The 16,838-nt window shown below is 35.6% G+C and overlaps 1 protein-coding gene across 2 annotated transcripts in view; it reads left to right on the forward strand.

The window, feature by feature from the left end:
- Positions 1 to 16,838, forward strand: part of ANKRD13C (ankyrin repeat domain 13C) — a 97,282-nt gene that overhangs the window by 24,188 nt on the left and 56,256 nt on the right. The window contains exons 2-3 of one of the 2 annotated variants that reach the window (XM_081490668.1): positions 7,810 to 7,851; positions 13,941 to 14,045. In XM_081490668.1, the coding sequence (XP_081346794.1) occupies positions 7,810 to 7,851; positions 13,941 to 14,045 (147 nt within the window). The remainder of the gene's footprint in view (positions 1 to 7,809; positions 7,852 to 13,940; positions 14,046 to 16,838) is intronic. The other variant, XM_081490669.1, reaches the window with a different exon arrangement.

Raw genomic sequence — 16,838 nt, forward strand, 5'->3', positions numbered from 1 at the left:
TGGCAGAAGCAAATGAAAATCTCTGAAGGATTTGTTTCTTAGGCTTCAAGATTTTTGCATAGGAGTTGGTTAAATATCACATTCAGCTTATAATTAAAGATGACCAGCATTACAGGGAAACTGGACAACATGAATGACAACCAGAGAGAAGCAATAAGAGAAACAATCATCAGAGCTTCATTTATTGTAGTTATTATTAGATAGAGACTATTTATTATTTAATAGAAGTATAGTTGATTTATAATGTTATATTAGTTTCTGGTGTATTGCAAACTGTTTCAATTATTGATATGCGTACTCTTTTTCAGATTTTTTTCCATTATAGTTTATTATAAGATACTGAATATAGCTCTCTGTGCTATTTACAGTAGGACCTTGTTGTTTATCTGTTTTATGTATAGTAGTTTGTATGGACAGAGACTTTAAATGACAATGTTTATGATTTTCTTGGAGGATGAGAGACAGGGATGAATATTTTAGTAGAGAACTGGAAACTGAAAATTGAAATAAACTATCTGGAAAAGAACTAAGTAGAAATTCTCAAATTAAAATGTATAATCCTGAATTAAAAACTAAATAAATGGGTTTAATAACTGTTTAGAACCTGAAGAAAATTGAACTTATGATCTTGGAAATATGTCAGAAGAAAATACAATGAAAAAGGAAAAGAAATTTTTTTAAAAATTAAAAAGGTAAGAGCAGTTCTATGTTAATTGAACACCAAGAGAGAGGATATGGGGCTAAAGGAATATTTGAGAAGACAATTGCTGAGAATTTTCAAAAATTGATGAAAGATACCAATTCAGAGATTTAAGAAGCCCAGTTCAGTTCAGTTCAGTCACTCAAGTTGTGTCTGACTCTTTGTGACCCCGTGGACTGGGATGCACGCCAGGCTTCCCTGTCCATCACCAGCTCCCAGAGCTTACACAAACTCATGTCCATAGAGGCTGTGATGCCATCCAACCATCCCATCCTCTGTTGTCCCCTTCTCCTCCCGCCTTCAATCTTTCCCAGTCTCAGGGTCTTTTCTAATGAGTCAGTTCTTCGCATCAGGTGGCCAAAGTATTGGAGTGTCAGCTTCAGCATCAGTCCTTCCAGTGAATATTCAGGACTGATTTCCTTTAGGATGGACTGGTTGGATCTCCTTGCAGTCCAAGGGACTCTCAAGAGTCTTCTCCAACACCAGAGTTCAAAAGCATCAATTCTTCAGCACTCAGTTTTTTTAATAGTCCAACTCTCACATCCCTACGTGACTACTGGAAAAGCCATAGCTTTGACTAGACAGACCTTTGTTGGCAAAGTAATGTCTCTGCTTTTTAATGTGCTATCTAGGTTGGTCATAGCTTTTCTTCCAAGGAGCAAGCGTCTTTTAATTTCATGGCTGCGGGCACCATCTGCTGTGATTTTGGAGCCCCCCCAAATAAAGTCGCTCACTGTTTCCATTGTTTTCCCATCTACTTGCCATGAAGTGATGGGACCAGATGTCATGATCTTAGTTTTCTGAATGTTGAATTTTAAGCCAACTTTTTCACTTTCCTCTTCACTTTCATCAAGAGGCTCTTTAGTTCTTCTTCACTTTCTGCCATAAGAGTAGTGTCATCTGGATACCTGAGGTTATTGATATTTCTCCCAGCAATCTTGATTCCAGCTTGTGCATCATCCATCCTGGCATTTTGCATGATGTACTCTGCATATAATTTAAATAAGCAGGGTGACAACATGCAGCCTTGATGTACTCTTTTTCCGATTTGGAACCAGTCTGTTGTTCCATGTCCAGTTCTAAATGTTGCTTCTTGACCTGCATACAGATTTCTCAGGAGGCAGGTCAGGTGGTCTGGTATTCCCATCTTTTTAAGAATTTTCCACAGTTTGTTGTGATCTACATAGTCAAAGGCTTTGGTGTAGTCAATAAAGCAGAAGTAGATGTTTTTCTGAAACTCTCTTGCTTTTTCGATGATCCAGCAGATGTTGGCAATTTGATCTCTTTCTTCTGCCTTTTCTAAATCCAGCTTGAACATCTGGAAGTTCATGGTTCATGTGCTGTTGAAGCCTGGCTTGGAGAATTTTGAGCATTACTTTACTAGCGTGTGAGATGAGTGCAATTGTGCAGTAGTTTGAACATTCTTTGGCATTGCCTTTCTTTGGCGTTGGAATGAAAACCGACCTTTTCCAGTCCTGTGGCCACTGCTGAGTTTTCCAAATTTGCTGGCATATTGAGTGCAGCACTTTCACAGCATAATCTTTTAAGATTTGAAGTAGCTCAACTGGAACTCCATCATCTCCACTAACTTTGTTCGTAGTGATGCTTCCTAAGGCCCTCCTGACTTCACATTCCAGGATGTCTGGCTGTAGGTGAGTGACCACGTCATTGTGGTTATCTGAGTCATGAAGATCTTTTTTTGTATGGTTCTTCTATGTATTTTTGCCACCTCTTCTTAATATCTTCTGCTTCTGTTAGGTCCATACCATTTCTGTCCTTTTGTGTCCATCTTTGCATGAAATGTTCCCTTGGTATCTCTAATTTTCTTGAAGCGCTCTCTAGTCTTTCCCATTCTGTTGTTTTCCTCTGTTTCTTTGCATTGATCATTCAGGAAGGCTTCTTATCTCTCCTTGCTATTCTTTGGAGCTCTGCATTCAAATGGGTTTATCTTTCCTTTTCTCCTTTGCCTTTTGCATCTTTTCTTTCTCAGCTATTTGTAAGGCCTCCTCAGACAACCATTTTGCCTTTTTGCATTTCTTTTTCTTAAGGATGGTCTTGATCACTGCCTCCTGTACAGTGTCACAAACCTCTGTCCATAGTTCTTCAGTCACTCTATCAGATCTAATCCCTTGAATCTATTTGTCACTTCTACTGTATAATCATAAGGGATTTGATTTAGGTCATACCTGAATGGTCTAGGGGTTTTCCCTACTTTCTTAAATTTAAGTCTGAATTTGGCAATAAGGAGTTCATGATCTGAGCCACAGTCAGCTCCCGGTCTTGTTTTTGCTGACTGTATAGAGCTTCTCCATCTTTGGCTGCAAAGAATATAATCAATCTGATTTCAGTGTTGACCATCTGGTGATGTCCATGTGTAGAGCCTTCTCTTGTGTTGTTGGAAGAGGCTATTTGCTATGACCAGTGTGTTCTCTTGGCAAAACCCAGAATAAAAAAAAAGAATTGCACATTGGAATGAGATGGCTGAAAAAAAACTTAAGTGCTGCCACTTTAGAAGGAACAGTAGAAATTCCTATAGCTGACTTCTCAACAAGAATGAAAACCGTAAGACCATATAGAATACTGAAGAAAATAACAGCTAATCAAGAATTATATACCCATTACAGTACCCTTTGAAGTTGAATAAACATTTACAAAGAAAACCTAAGAGAATTCACTTATCAGACCACCACCAAAAGAAAAACTGAAGGATGTATTTCAGATAGAATAAAAGTGATTCTGAAGTAGAAAGGAATGAAGAGCAACAAAAGTGGTAAGAAATCCTAAATGAATATTGACTGTAAGATTCAAATACAATCTCATGAGACTAGATAACAGCATGTAAGTCTGGTTGGAGGGAATGAAGCTAGTGTTCTAAGGTCATTGACTTGTTCTCAAGGGTAATGTGCCATTTACCATGAGAATTTGTTAAATCAAGGATGCATATTGTAAACTTTAGAGCTGTGCTATCTAATAGAAAGCCAGTGCAAGCCTCTCTTAAAACTAAATTTTCTATTAGCCTCATAAAATAGAAAGAAGTAGGTTAAATTAATTTTAGTACTATGTCTTATTTAACCCAAAATATATGAAACATTATTTTAATGTGATCAATATAAAACATTATTGAGATATTTTACATTCTTGTTTTTCATACTAAAGTCTTAAAAATCCCACTTATGACACATCTCAGTTCAGAGCAGCCACACTTCAAATACTCAGTAACCACATGTAGCTACCATCTAGGACAGTGCATGTCTCGGATAACCACTATAAAAATAGTAAAATAAATATATACCTTCCATCCACAGATAGAAAACCAAAATGGAAATATGAAAATAATTTAGAAAAAGGTAGGAAGATGAGAAAAATGTGGAACTGGCCAGATAACTATTGAGAGCACAATAGAAAGCACAATGCTGGATGATAGAGTTAAACTCCAGTAATATCCTTAGTGGCTCAGCTGGTAAAGAATCCACCTGCCATGTGGGTAGACCTGGGCTCCATCTCTGGGTTGGGAAGATGCCCTGGAGAAGGGGACGGCTACACTCCAGTATTCTGGCCTGGAGAATTCCAGGGACTGTATAGTTTGTGGGGTTGCAAAGAGTCGGACACGACTGAGCAACTTTCACTTCAATATGATTAAGCATAATATGTGAGACTGGATTAAATGCTCTAACAGTTAAATGATAAATACTGTCTTACTGTATGAAAAAACACCCAACTGCATACAGTTGGAAATACATCTGAAATACAACAACATATAAAAATTGAAAGTGAAAGGAGTGAAAAATATATTCCATGTAAATACCAGTCAAAAAATTGATATAGTTGTGTTAACATCATGTGGTTGTAGTTTAGTAACTAAGTCGTGTCTGACTCTTGCACCCCATGGACTGTAGCCTCCCAGGCTCCTCTGTCCATGGAATTCTCCAGGCAAGAATACAGGAGTGGGTTGCCGTTTCCTTCTCCAATATTAACATCATAGAATTTAAAGCAGAAAATACCTGAGATAAAGAGAGGTACTTCAACATGAAAAAATCATTCATTGAACCAGGAAAATATTTAAGGATTTGATTTGTAATTAATAACATAGGCTGAAAATATACCAAGCAAAAACTGCTAGAAATATAAGAAGATATAGAAATCCCCATTATAGTGGGAGATTTTAGCTTTCCTCTTTTTTTAGCAATAAACTGACAAGAAAAAACCAGTAAGGATACAAAAAGTATGAACAACACAAACTGGACCTAGTATGTTTATTTGAAATGTTGTACCCAAAACCCTCAGGTTACATGTTGTTTTCAAACATACAGAAAACATTTACAAAAATTGACTAAACTTGACCATAAAGCAACTTTCAACATGTTTCAGATTGAAATTATATGGAGTCTGTTCTCTGATCACATTGCAATTAAACTAGAGATTAGTAATCAAAAGATAAAGATATTAGGAAAAAGTGAAAAACCAAGCATCTAAGAATCCTTTTTGAGAAATTAGGAAAAGAACAACATAATTTACTTAATTTCCCAACTTAAGTTTATTTTACCCAAATAACAGAAGAAAAGAAATAATAAAAGCAACAGTTATTTAGAACAGACGTTAAGTAGCAACATGCCAAAACTTTGTTCTTTAAAAAGATGCGTAAAATTAATGAACCTCAGAGTGATCAAATAAGAAACACAAATAACAGATGTGAATGAAAAGGGGCATCTGCATAAATTTTAATGTCATTGATAAATCGTAGAAGGATGTTTATGAAAAAAATGTATGACAATAGATGACAATTTAGATGACATGGACAGAATCCTAGAAAAACATTGTCAAAATGTACATAAAAAGGAATTAGGAAACATCAGTACTCTTGTCATTATGAATCCATAAGGAAAATGTTCACTCTAAGGAAATTCAAGGGCTAAATGGTTTTATAAGCATATTCTTATAAACATTTAGAAAAAATAACATGAAAACTTCTACAGTTACATTACCCAATTATGGAAATATTTGAGTGTGCAACCCTTGCCTAAGGTAATGCCTGTTGCATTTTAGTGATATTTTTAGGGTTTGTTGCTATCTCTCAGAGCTTTTTCTCATGCCTTCATTCACTAATGCTTATTGACTGTATTTGGAATGTTATATGTGTATTGGAAGCATTACATATACATAAATGAATAAAATATGTATCTAGTTGTACTGAGGTTAATGTCTACTGAAGGGGACAGATGTTTCTACATAAAATAAAAAGTACAGTTTAGTGTGAAAAGTGCTTCAATAAAGAGATGGGCATAGAGGGCTCTGGGAGCAGTGCAGAGGGACATCTGATTGTCTAGAGAAGGCTTCAGTGGATAGATGATGTTTGAGCTAAGCCCTAAAAGGTGAGTATTAACTTGCTAGGCCAATGGGAAGGAATATTTAGGAAGAAATAACAAAATGTGTGTAAAGTATCAAGAATCTCAGCTATTGGAGAATTTATTGCATGCAATTCAGATGAAATATGGGGTAAGAAAGAAAATAGGAGAAGAAAGGAAGGTAAGGACTTATCTCAAGAACCTTTAATGCCATGTTAAAGATAAAATGGGGACCACGGCCAAGCCTTTTAAGTGAAACTACAACATGGTACGGTTTTTGTTTTAAAATTATTATTCCAATTTAGAGAGGAGATTGCAATGGGAATTAAGAATGAAAGTCCAAAGTAAAGGCTTTGGTTTTGGCCTAGTGTTGAGCTGTTTCTGGCATCAGTTTGTCAACAGGTTTTGTTTACTTTTTGTGACTACTTTTTGGTTTTGATAGAGATTGTCATAGAATGTGAATGCAACACATGAAATTAGTTCAATATTTAGAAAAGGTGGAAGACGATCTTATTCTAGACCAATCAAATTAGAAATTAATACTTGTATAGGTAGATTTCTTGTTCTCTGGAGCTGATCAGAAACAAATGTTTACAATAACAAGGTACTGATTTTAGCAAAACAGAAAATGTATCTTCTATAGACCCACCTAGATTTAGCATATTGAGACAGAGGAAATTGTTTACCTTTGCAGTATACTCTTTTTTTTTAATTGAAGTATAATTGATGTACAACATTTTATTACTTTCAGGTATATAACCTAATGTTTTCATGTTTGTATATAGTGAAATGATTACGACAAGAAGTCTGATTAATATACATCACCATACATAGTTCAAAATATATTTTTTCTTGTGATGATAGCTTTTAATATCTATGTTTAACAACTTTCAAATGCAATATAATAGTAACCATTGCCATATGTTACATCCCCATGACTTAATTTTTTAACTGAAAGTTTGTACCTTTTAATTTTCTTCACCCATTTCACCTACTCTCCCACTCTTCACCTTTGGCAATCACCAGTTTGTTCTCTGTGTATGTGTGTGTGTGTGTGTGTGTGTATACACATATATATATATGTATTTTTAAAAATTCCACATATAGGTGAGATTGTATGATATTTGTCTCTATCTGACTTATTTCACTTAGCATAATGCCCTCACGGTCCATCTATGTTGTTGCAGATGGCAAGATTTCATTCTTTTTTAATAGCCAAATAACATTCCATTGAATGTGTAATACATACAGACACACACATTTTATCCATTTGTCTGTCGATGGGCACCTAGGTTGTTTCCATATCTTGACTATTGTAAATAATGCTGCAGTGAACATGGGGGTGAATATATTTTTTCCAGTTAGTGTTTTCATTTTTCTTATATTTTTTAAAACTTGAGGACAGGATTGAATCTTACTGAGATAAGCAAGGATGAGTGTGTAGTAGGTATTTAAACTGTGTGCTGAATGAACAAAGGTTGATACAGAGAAATTAGCAGCAAAGGAATCTGACATCTATTTGAAGAAGTCCCAAAAGCAAAATGGATATTTTTCTTGGGAGGTAGGGGAAAGACAAGTAGGATATGCTGTGTTTAGAAACCATTGCATCCTCTGACCTTGACTTTACCACATAAACAGAATCATCTTGTAGTCACATTATGTTTGCTTAAAATTTGTCAGTGAACTTTCTGAAAGAGCTGAAACCATTTTAAAATAATTTTTCCAGTGTTTTTATACTAATTTGATTTGTTTTTGTTTCTGTTTTAGGAAACACTCCTTTACATCTTGCTGTGATGTTAGGAAATAAAGGTTAGTAAATATTTTCTTTTTTTTTGTTGTATAGTCATGTATAATCAGTTTTATTACTGCAGATGGTGACTGCAGCCATGAAATTAAAAGACGCTTACTCCTTGGAAGGAAAGTTATGACCAACCTAGACAGCATATTAAAAAGCAGAGACATTACTCTGCCAACAAAGGTCTGTCTAGTCAAGGCTATGGTTTTTCCAGTGATCATGTATGGATGTGAGAGTTGGACTATAAAGAAAGCTGAGCGCCAAAGAATTGATGCTTTTGAACAGTGGTATTGGAGAAGACTCTTAACAGTCCCTTGGACTGCAAGGAGATCCAATCAGCCCATCCTAAAGGAGATCAGTCCTAGGTGTTCATTGGAAGGACTGATGTTGAAGCTGAAACTCCAATACTTTGGCCACCTGATGCAAAGAGCTGACTCATTTGAAAAGACCCTGATGCTGGGAAAGATTGAGGGCAGGTGGAGAAGGGGATGACAGAGGATGAGATGGTTGGATGGCATCACTGACTCAATGGACATGAGTTTGAGTAAACTCTGGGAGTTGGCGATGGACGGGGGGCTTGGCTTGCTGCAGTCCATGGGGTCGCAAAGAGTCAGACACAAATGAGTGACTGAACTGAACTGAATCAGTTTTAAACTGACTTCACTCATGTATAGTCAGTTTTAAAATTTTAAGATGAATTTTATGTTTTGAATTTTAAAACATTCACCTGATTATTTGATTTGCTGATTGAATCTAGGATTCAGTGTATTGAAAAACAAATACTTTCTCATTTTTAATAGCACTTTTTTCAAAGAGTTAGTGGAAGTCTTATACTAACCTTTATGCCTTTTGAAACTTTTTCTGTTGTTTGGTTATTTTTCAAGTAAGTATAATATCAGGAGACTCTTGTTTCCAAATATTAAGTTTTATTAATTATTATAATATTTTTAATATTCAAGAGTTTTGTAAGATTCTTTAATATGGACTATTTTTTTATAAACTCATAAGTCTAGAATTATTATGATAGATAATAAAAAGTTAGTACTTGTTTATTCTTCAGAACAAAAAAACAGCACATAGATGATTTAAAAGATCTCCCCTTTTTTTTTTTAGTTATTTATTTATTTGGCTGTACCGGGTCTTAGTTGCAGGATGTGAGATCTTAGTTCCCCAACCAGGGATGGAATTTGTGCTCTCTGCAGGGGGAGCATGGAGTCTTAGCCACTAGACCACCAGGGAAGTCCCAGAAGATCTACTTTTTAAGCCTATTCCTAGATGCCATAATTATCTGGGTTCCCAGTTTTCTTGAAAAGTGAGGATTCTAGGTAGCCAATTGGCAACCTTCTGAGGGCTAGATTTTAAAATTTTGGATGTGTTTGATAAAAATCTTTGGAAAGCATATACTGTTGAATTTTTAAACAAGATAATTTTTTAACACTCTTCTGATGTTCTAACCATAACATGAATATCTGTTATTGTTATATACTATAAAATAGCTGTTGCTGTAAACGTTTGATCTGAAAGATATTACTAGAACTTGCTTTGTTGAAAAACAAAATTCTTTTGCTAGTTTAAGTTTATGTGCTTACGTGAAACATGACTTGTAGAAAATTTAATTTAGATTTTAATACTACATAAGTTGGCCACCTGATGGGAAGAGCTGACTCATTGAAAAAGACCCTGATGCTGGGAAAGGCTGAAAGTAAAAGGAAAAGAGGGCAGCAGAGGATGAGATGGTTAGATAGCACCACTGACTCAGTGGACATGGATTTGAGCAAACTCCAGAAGATAGTGAAGGACAGGGAAGCCTGGTGTGCTGCAGTCTTTGGGGTTGCAGAGAGTCGGACATAACTTAGGGACTGAACAGCAACAACAAAACTGGGGACTCAAATTTTTAGTTAGTTATGCTGTTTTTTTCCTCCTTACAGAGAAGAGACTCACTCAAGTAACTTTTAAGTAAAGAGAGATTCATTAAGAGGCTATATATTAAATTCAAGCTATGGGAACTCTCTGTGTCTCAGGAAGAGTAGTAACAAAGACACTTTGGGAGATCAGCTGTCATTTCCCCCTTCCTCCTGTCTCTCCCCTCCCTTCCTTCCTCCCTCCCTTCCTTCCTCTCTCTCTCTTCCCTTCCTTCCCTCCCTCCCCCCAACAAACTTCCTCCTTCCTTCCCTTCATATATGTATGTATATCTATCCATCTATATCAATCATCTTGTCTGTTTCTTATGGTGTATCTACTGTTCTTTATTTTATATATAATATTCTGTCTTTTCTTGATTGATTTTTCTCTGTTTATTGAAATTGACCATGACCCAAAATAACTGTTCTAAGTTCCTAAATCTTAAAGGCTTTCTGATTTCAGTGTTCTCCACCAAATAGTTCAATTTCTTAGGTTCCTGAATTTCTGAACAGAAAGTTTGATTGGGCTAGTTCATCTTCAGCCAAGTCACAGTGATGAGTGACTAGCGATCTCATGAATTGTGTTTGGGATATGTAGTTACTCATGTAAAATTAGCTTTAGTGAGACTGACTCTGGGAGAGAGTTGAGGTAGAAGAGAGTATCAAGAATATCGAGGAAGAATATTTAGCAGGACTATTGGTAGGGCAGACCATGTTAGTCATCTCTAGTATAGCTACCTTGGTGAAAAGAAAGACACAGTTAGCTAAATTTGACCAATAAAGGCTTATGCCTTCTTTTGAAGAACATTGGATCAGAACTTTAGAAAATAACTGAAATGTATTCATTTACAACGTGCTAGATGCTTTTTCAGTGCTTTGTACATGTTTACTCATTTAAGTAGCAACCATGTGAGGAAGATACTATCATTGTCCCCATTTTACAGATGAAAAAAGTTAGCTCTCAGATGTTAAGCAACTTTCCCAGGGAGAAGTAGCAGAGTTTTGACTTGAACTTGGTGTATCTTACGTCAGAGCCTGGATTCCTAATCATTATGGTGACCTGCATTACTCTCGTTTCACTGTGAATCATTTGAAAAGAAAATGGTCTAAATGAAAGTTGGCTAACATGTAGCCTGCTTCCCTCCTGTCTTTGTGATAGTCATAGTTAATTTGATGCTATGTCTGATTGCTATTCTAAATTTAACACTTTAATAGTAAATATAGATTTACCAGAATTTGAATGTGAAATGAAACATATTTACTGTCCTAGGTCCTAATTTTTGGTGGAGGAGGTTTTGCTATGTGTCATCATAGGATTGTATCAGCCTATCCAAAATTGCTTCTCAGAACATTTGTTTCATGGGAAATAATTTTTAGAGGAAAATAGTGATTTGGAAAATAGTGGCTTAATACAGATTAAGCAGGTTTTTTTTTTTTTTTTATTGTGGACCTTCTTAGCACTTTTGAGGTGCTAATTTTCATCATGACATTCTGAATTGGAGCCTTCTTTTATAGAGTCATTGTTCCCTGTAGTTATTTGGTATTTTATCTTTTTGACAAATATCTTGAGAAACTAGAGTTCTGTGGAACATATTTTGGAAAACACTTGGTTAGATTATTCATGATATGAAAATAATATCAGTTTTTGCTCTTCCTGAGTCCTTTTCATGTAGACTAGGTACAGCCATTAATATACCTATCATTTTATAATTTTCCATTTACATTTTTCCAGTTGTATATTCTTTTTCTACTTTTTCCTATTTGACCTTTTAATATTTTTGGTATTTGGTTGCATAGGCATGAGACTGAAATAGGTAGTGGAAGATAAAACATCTACCTTATATTTAATTCTGTACAGCAATTTTACATTCTACCACTGTTCAGTTTGTGCTACTCTGTTCTCTTTTATCTTCTCCTTTAGAGATATGCTGTGTCTTTAGTGACTTCATTGTTGAAGGGCACTTTTTATTTGTATAGGTATTTGTAAACACAATAAAAATTCCCAGGGCCTTCAAACATTTGTTGATTGAATTAGAGAGAGCAATGGCAACCCACTCCAGTGCTCTTGCTTGGAGAGTCCCATGGATGGAGGAGCCTGATGGGCTGCAGTCCGTGGGGTCGCTAGGAGTTGGACACGACTGAACGACTTCACTTTCACTTTTCACTTTCATGCATTGGAGGAGGAAATGGCAACCCACTTCAGTATTCTTGCCTGGAGAATCCCAGGGATGGGGGAGCCTGTTGGGCTGCCGTCTATGGGGTCGCACAGAGTCGGACACGACTGAAGCGACTTAGCAGCAGCAGCACCCTACAGCTTATACACTTGTATTTACTTCTTTCACTCATCTTAACCTACTGAATAATCTGTTTTTCACTAGTGAAGTCTTAATTTTTTCTGAATTTCTGATGGGTATATTGGCCATGTTGGCTAGGAAGATTTTCACTTACGGATTTGAGTTGAAATGGAAAAGAACATTATACTTAAAGGAGATTTCAGTGTACATATATTTTTATATACTACTAGCAGACTTTCTTAAACACCTTTGTGAAATTTCTGTATTTGTTTTACTTACTTAGTATAATTTCCTGCTCATGCAGATGTTTCTTCTATTACTAGGAATAGTGCTAATACCGTTCTTCCTCCACCTCAGCTCACTTGCATTACATTACAACTGTCATAACACTCTTATTTCCTTCAGAACACTTAACATTGTTTTTTTTATTTACTACTTTACTTAATTATATTTTAACATAATATGTGAGCTCTCTGATTATCTTTCTTCTCAGTGCTTGTATCTAGGACCTAGAACTTAGAAATGACATAATAGGCACTTGATAAATACATGCTAAAAGACTGATTGAATGAATGAATGATTCATTTAGGGAATTTAAGTTGGATAGCTATCTTAAATTTCCCATGAGCCTTGTTTCAGATGTTTTTCTGCCTGTTAGTATGCTTATTATTTTTAATTTAAGAAAAATTTCCTCAACCTATACAAAGGTCTATACCTTAGACTTTTTTTTCCTGTTGTAGAAAACTTTTATTCATGTTGTCATATATTATGTTAGTTTTTATTGTAAGACTTGCTTCAGATTACCACATATCCTCAATGTTAAATGTTGGAAATGCCCCAGCCACTGAGTTTGAAACAGCAAGTATTATATAGATAAAACAGTTGAAACCACAAAATCCATTGATGAAGTACTATGTAAATTAATTTTCCCATGAATAACTGGAAATGTTGACAGTGATGATTTAAAACCACCACCCCTGAACTTACCAGCTAAGATCTAAGAGGCTGAGATCCCTCAGTGCATCTTAAAATATCCAGTGTTGAGCATTCCCTGGTGGTCCAGTGGTTAGAACACCATGCTTCCATTGCAGGGGTGCAGGTTTTATCTTGGTTGGGGAACTAAGATCCTGAATGCCGTGTGACCAGTCCCCCCAAAATCCAGTGTTTTGGAAACTTTTGTTCTGATCATAGATTTTTTTAATGTAGTTATCCTGTCTCTTGTGGCAGTCTTCAGTGTTTCTCTTAAGTTTCAGCAGGCAACTATGCCTGGGCTGGATGGTGAGCCAAGTATACCTCTTTTTAAAATTACCTTTTTTGATTATTTTATTACCTTTTTTTTGATTACTAGAAAGACTGTCCAGATTTGTCCTTATAATCATAAACAAGTTTTTGTCCCCTTTGGGTATTTTTCTGAACTAAACAAGCTGTAAAATTTGAAAAATAAGAGCTTATGGAAACATCAGTGATTCTTTTTGCAAATACTTTTTTCCCCCTTGAAATAAATAATGAACTTTTCCATTTGACCTTGCAGACAGTCCTCTTCTGGGTCTTATTAGTTAGTAGAAGTTTTTATGTAAATTACTTTTGAGTTTCTTGGGTTATTTTTTATAATATGGAAACATTCTCAAAATATCCTTGGGAACAATTATTAGGGAACATAATATTTTCTTTGCAGAGAGATCCAATTTATTTTTAGGTACTAGAATAGATAATTCTTGAATCTAAGGATTTGAAATAACATGGTTAGATACATAGGAATTTAAAAAATTACTTAATTCTCTATAGTACAGTGCTTATTTCATAGATCTGTTTATATTAACTTGATACCTTGAATTTTTACATGATTTTTTAATTTAGAGATTCTGAAAATTACATGATGTTTGATATTATTATCGTTCTATGTTTCAGAATGTGCCCATTTACTTTTGGCTCACAATGCTCCAGTAAAGGTGAAAAATGCTCAGGGATGGAGCCCGCTGGCGGAAGCCATCAGTTATGGAGATAGACAGATGAGTAAGCAATATAAATTACTATTGTTATGTATTCTAAAAATATGAAATGATGCACTTGACATATTTTTCATTTGGTGTAACTTTCCATACTATGAAAAATTTGCAGCTACTTATAAACATGTATGAATTATTCTTGACTATATATTACCATATATATATAAATGTACCTAAATAAAATATTTAGACATACAAAATTATATTAGTTTCAGTTATGCAATATATTGATTATTTTTGTGTATTGCAAAATGATCACTGCAATAAATCTTGTTAATACCTGTCACCATACATAGTTACAGTACTTCTGTTTTTCTTGTGATGAGAGCTTTTAAGATCTACTCTTTTAGCAACTTTCGAATATGCAGTACAGTATTGTTAACTATAGTCATCATGCTGTATGTTATATCCCCATGAATTATTTATTGTATAACTAGATGTTGGTACCTTTTGATTCCCTTTATTTGTCTGTTCCCCGCACCCCATCCCTACTTTTGATGGCTCTAATTCTTAACTATATGGAGACCTAGTTGTCTTTTGTCTCTCCAGGAGTTACTCATGGTTTATACAGATATATATATATATCATTATGATATATTTGTGTAACAGTAGCTTTAGGATTCTGTTAGCCTCTATCTTATTTTTGTAGCACATCAAAAGTTAGTTTGGAGGGAAAGAGAGAGCAGTGTTTGTTGGTTTGCAGCCGTATCAGGAACTGATAGTTTTCATTTGGGTTTTAACTTTGTATTTTTTTTCCCCAGCTCATTAAGTCTTAACTTCTCTTACCTATTTTCAAAGTGGTCCACTCTTTTCCTTTGCAGTATTCAGCACACTTCTAAATAATGGTTCGGTTTTTTTTTAATTAATTAATTTATTTTAATTGGAGGCTAATTACTTTACAATATTGTAGTCGTTTTTGCCATACATTGACACGAATCAGCCACAGGTGTACATGTGTTCCCCATCCTGAACCCCCCTCCCTCCTCCCTCCCCATCCCATCCCTCAGGGTCATCCCAGTGCACCAGCCCTGAGCACCCTGTCTTATGCATAGAATCTGGACTGGCGATCTATTTCACATATCATAATATACATGTTTCAATGCTGTTCTCTCAAATCATCCCACCCTTGCCTTCTCCCACAGAGTCCAAAAGTCTGTTCTTTACATATGTGTCTCTTTTGCTGTCTCGCAATGTCTTTTCCTCATAGTATATCATATAAGCTTTGTGAAAACTCAAGTCATCAATATGTTTCTTATTCATCCTTTCATTTCTGGCTCCTAGAACAGTGCTTGGCACATGTATTTGTTCAGTGAATTAATGAAGAAAATTAAAACTGCAAGGAAGATTTGAGATTAATCAAGAATTAAAATTTTTCTGAAACATATTATATTAGATTTTTATTTATTATCACTCTCCTGAGATGCTCAAAACTTTAACATATTTTTTTTAAAGAAAGTAACGACATTTGTTGTAGAAAATTAGGAAATTAGTGAGGAAAAAAGCTGGTGACTTTTTGGTCACTTGGTGACTCAGTTGGTAAAGAATCCACCTGCAATTCAAGAGACCTGGGTTCAATCCTTGGGTCAGGAAGTTCTGGAGAAGGAAGTGGCAACCCATTCCAGTATTCTTGCCTGGAAGATCCCATGGACAGAGGAGCCTGGGGGTTGCAAAGAATTGGACATTACTCGATGACTAAATCATCACCAATGACATTTGTTGTAGAAAATTAGTAAATTATTAAGGAAAAAAGGGTAATAATTTCACCCAGTGATGACCATTGTTTATATGTTATTATATTTTCTTCTAGTTTATTTTTCTAGTCATGTTATTTTCCTATTTAAAACTCTTTTAAAAATTCTTATTCTTAGGATAGAGACCAAAATCTTTAACTTGGTTTATCAGATCCAGTGTGGTGGTGTCACTTTTTCATCTCCATCCTTATCTTGTTCTTTCCACATGGTTTCTGTATGTCAGTTACTGACTTTTCCGTTTCTCATGTTCATACATCCTTCCCCTTTTGCCCCAGCTCCTCATAATTCTTCAGATCTCAATTCAAATATAAGGAAGCCTTCTCTGCCTGTGTACTATGCCAAAACGCTACCTGTCTCTTCCATTCAGCAGTAAGCTTCATTAGAGTAGGGATTATCTGTTGTCTCTTAAGTACCTAATAGATGCATCAGATACGTGGTAGGGATGTGCAATTAACTTTAACGTTGATCTCATCTTCATTGATGGAGAGAGACCAATGAATATTGTGCAGCATTCTGAAGTATTCACAAAGTACTAGAGGGAAGCAGATGAGGGAGAAAGTAATTTTGGTTTTGGCAAGGTGTTTGGTTTATTTAAGCTGAGTCTCAAAGGATTTTAAGAGTTAATAAGGCAGATAAGGACATTCTAGGGCTTCCCTGGTGGCTCAGATGGTAAAGAATTTCCCTGCCAGTGCAGGAGACCTGGGTTCAATCCCTGGGTTGGGTAGATCCTTGGAGAAGGGAATGGCCACCCACCCCAGTATTCTTGCCTGGGAAATCCCATGGACAGAGGAGCCTGATGGTCTACAGTCCATGGAACCACAAAGAGTTGGACACAACTGAACGACTAACACTCATGCAAGAACATTCTAGCCTATGGGAGCAGAATGTGTATAAGGCATGGAAATGTAAAGAACAAGGCACATTTTAGGGCACAATGTATACTTCATTGTGGCTCCCTAAATGAGGCTGTATGACTACCATGGTGAAGGCTCCTTTACCATTAAAGGAGCCACACTGACTGAGATCTGCTTTATGTGCTTTTCAAGGTT

This window comes from Giraffa tippelskirchi, chromosome 5 (genome assembly GCF_054371585.1).
Source record: "Giraffa tippelskirchi isolate mGirTip1 chromosome 5, T2T-mGirTip1v1.2.pri, whole genome shotgun sequence".
NCBI lineage: Eukaryota > Metazoa > Chordata > Mammalia > Artiodactyla > Giraffidae > Giraffa > Giraffa tippelskirchi.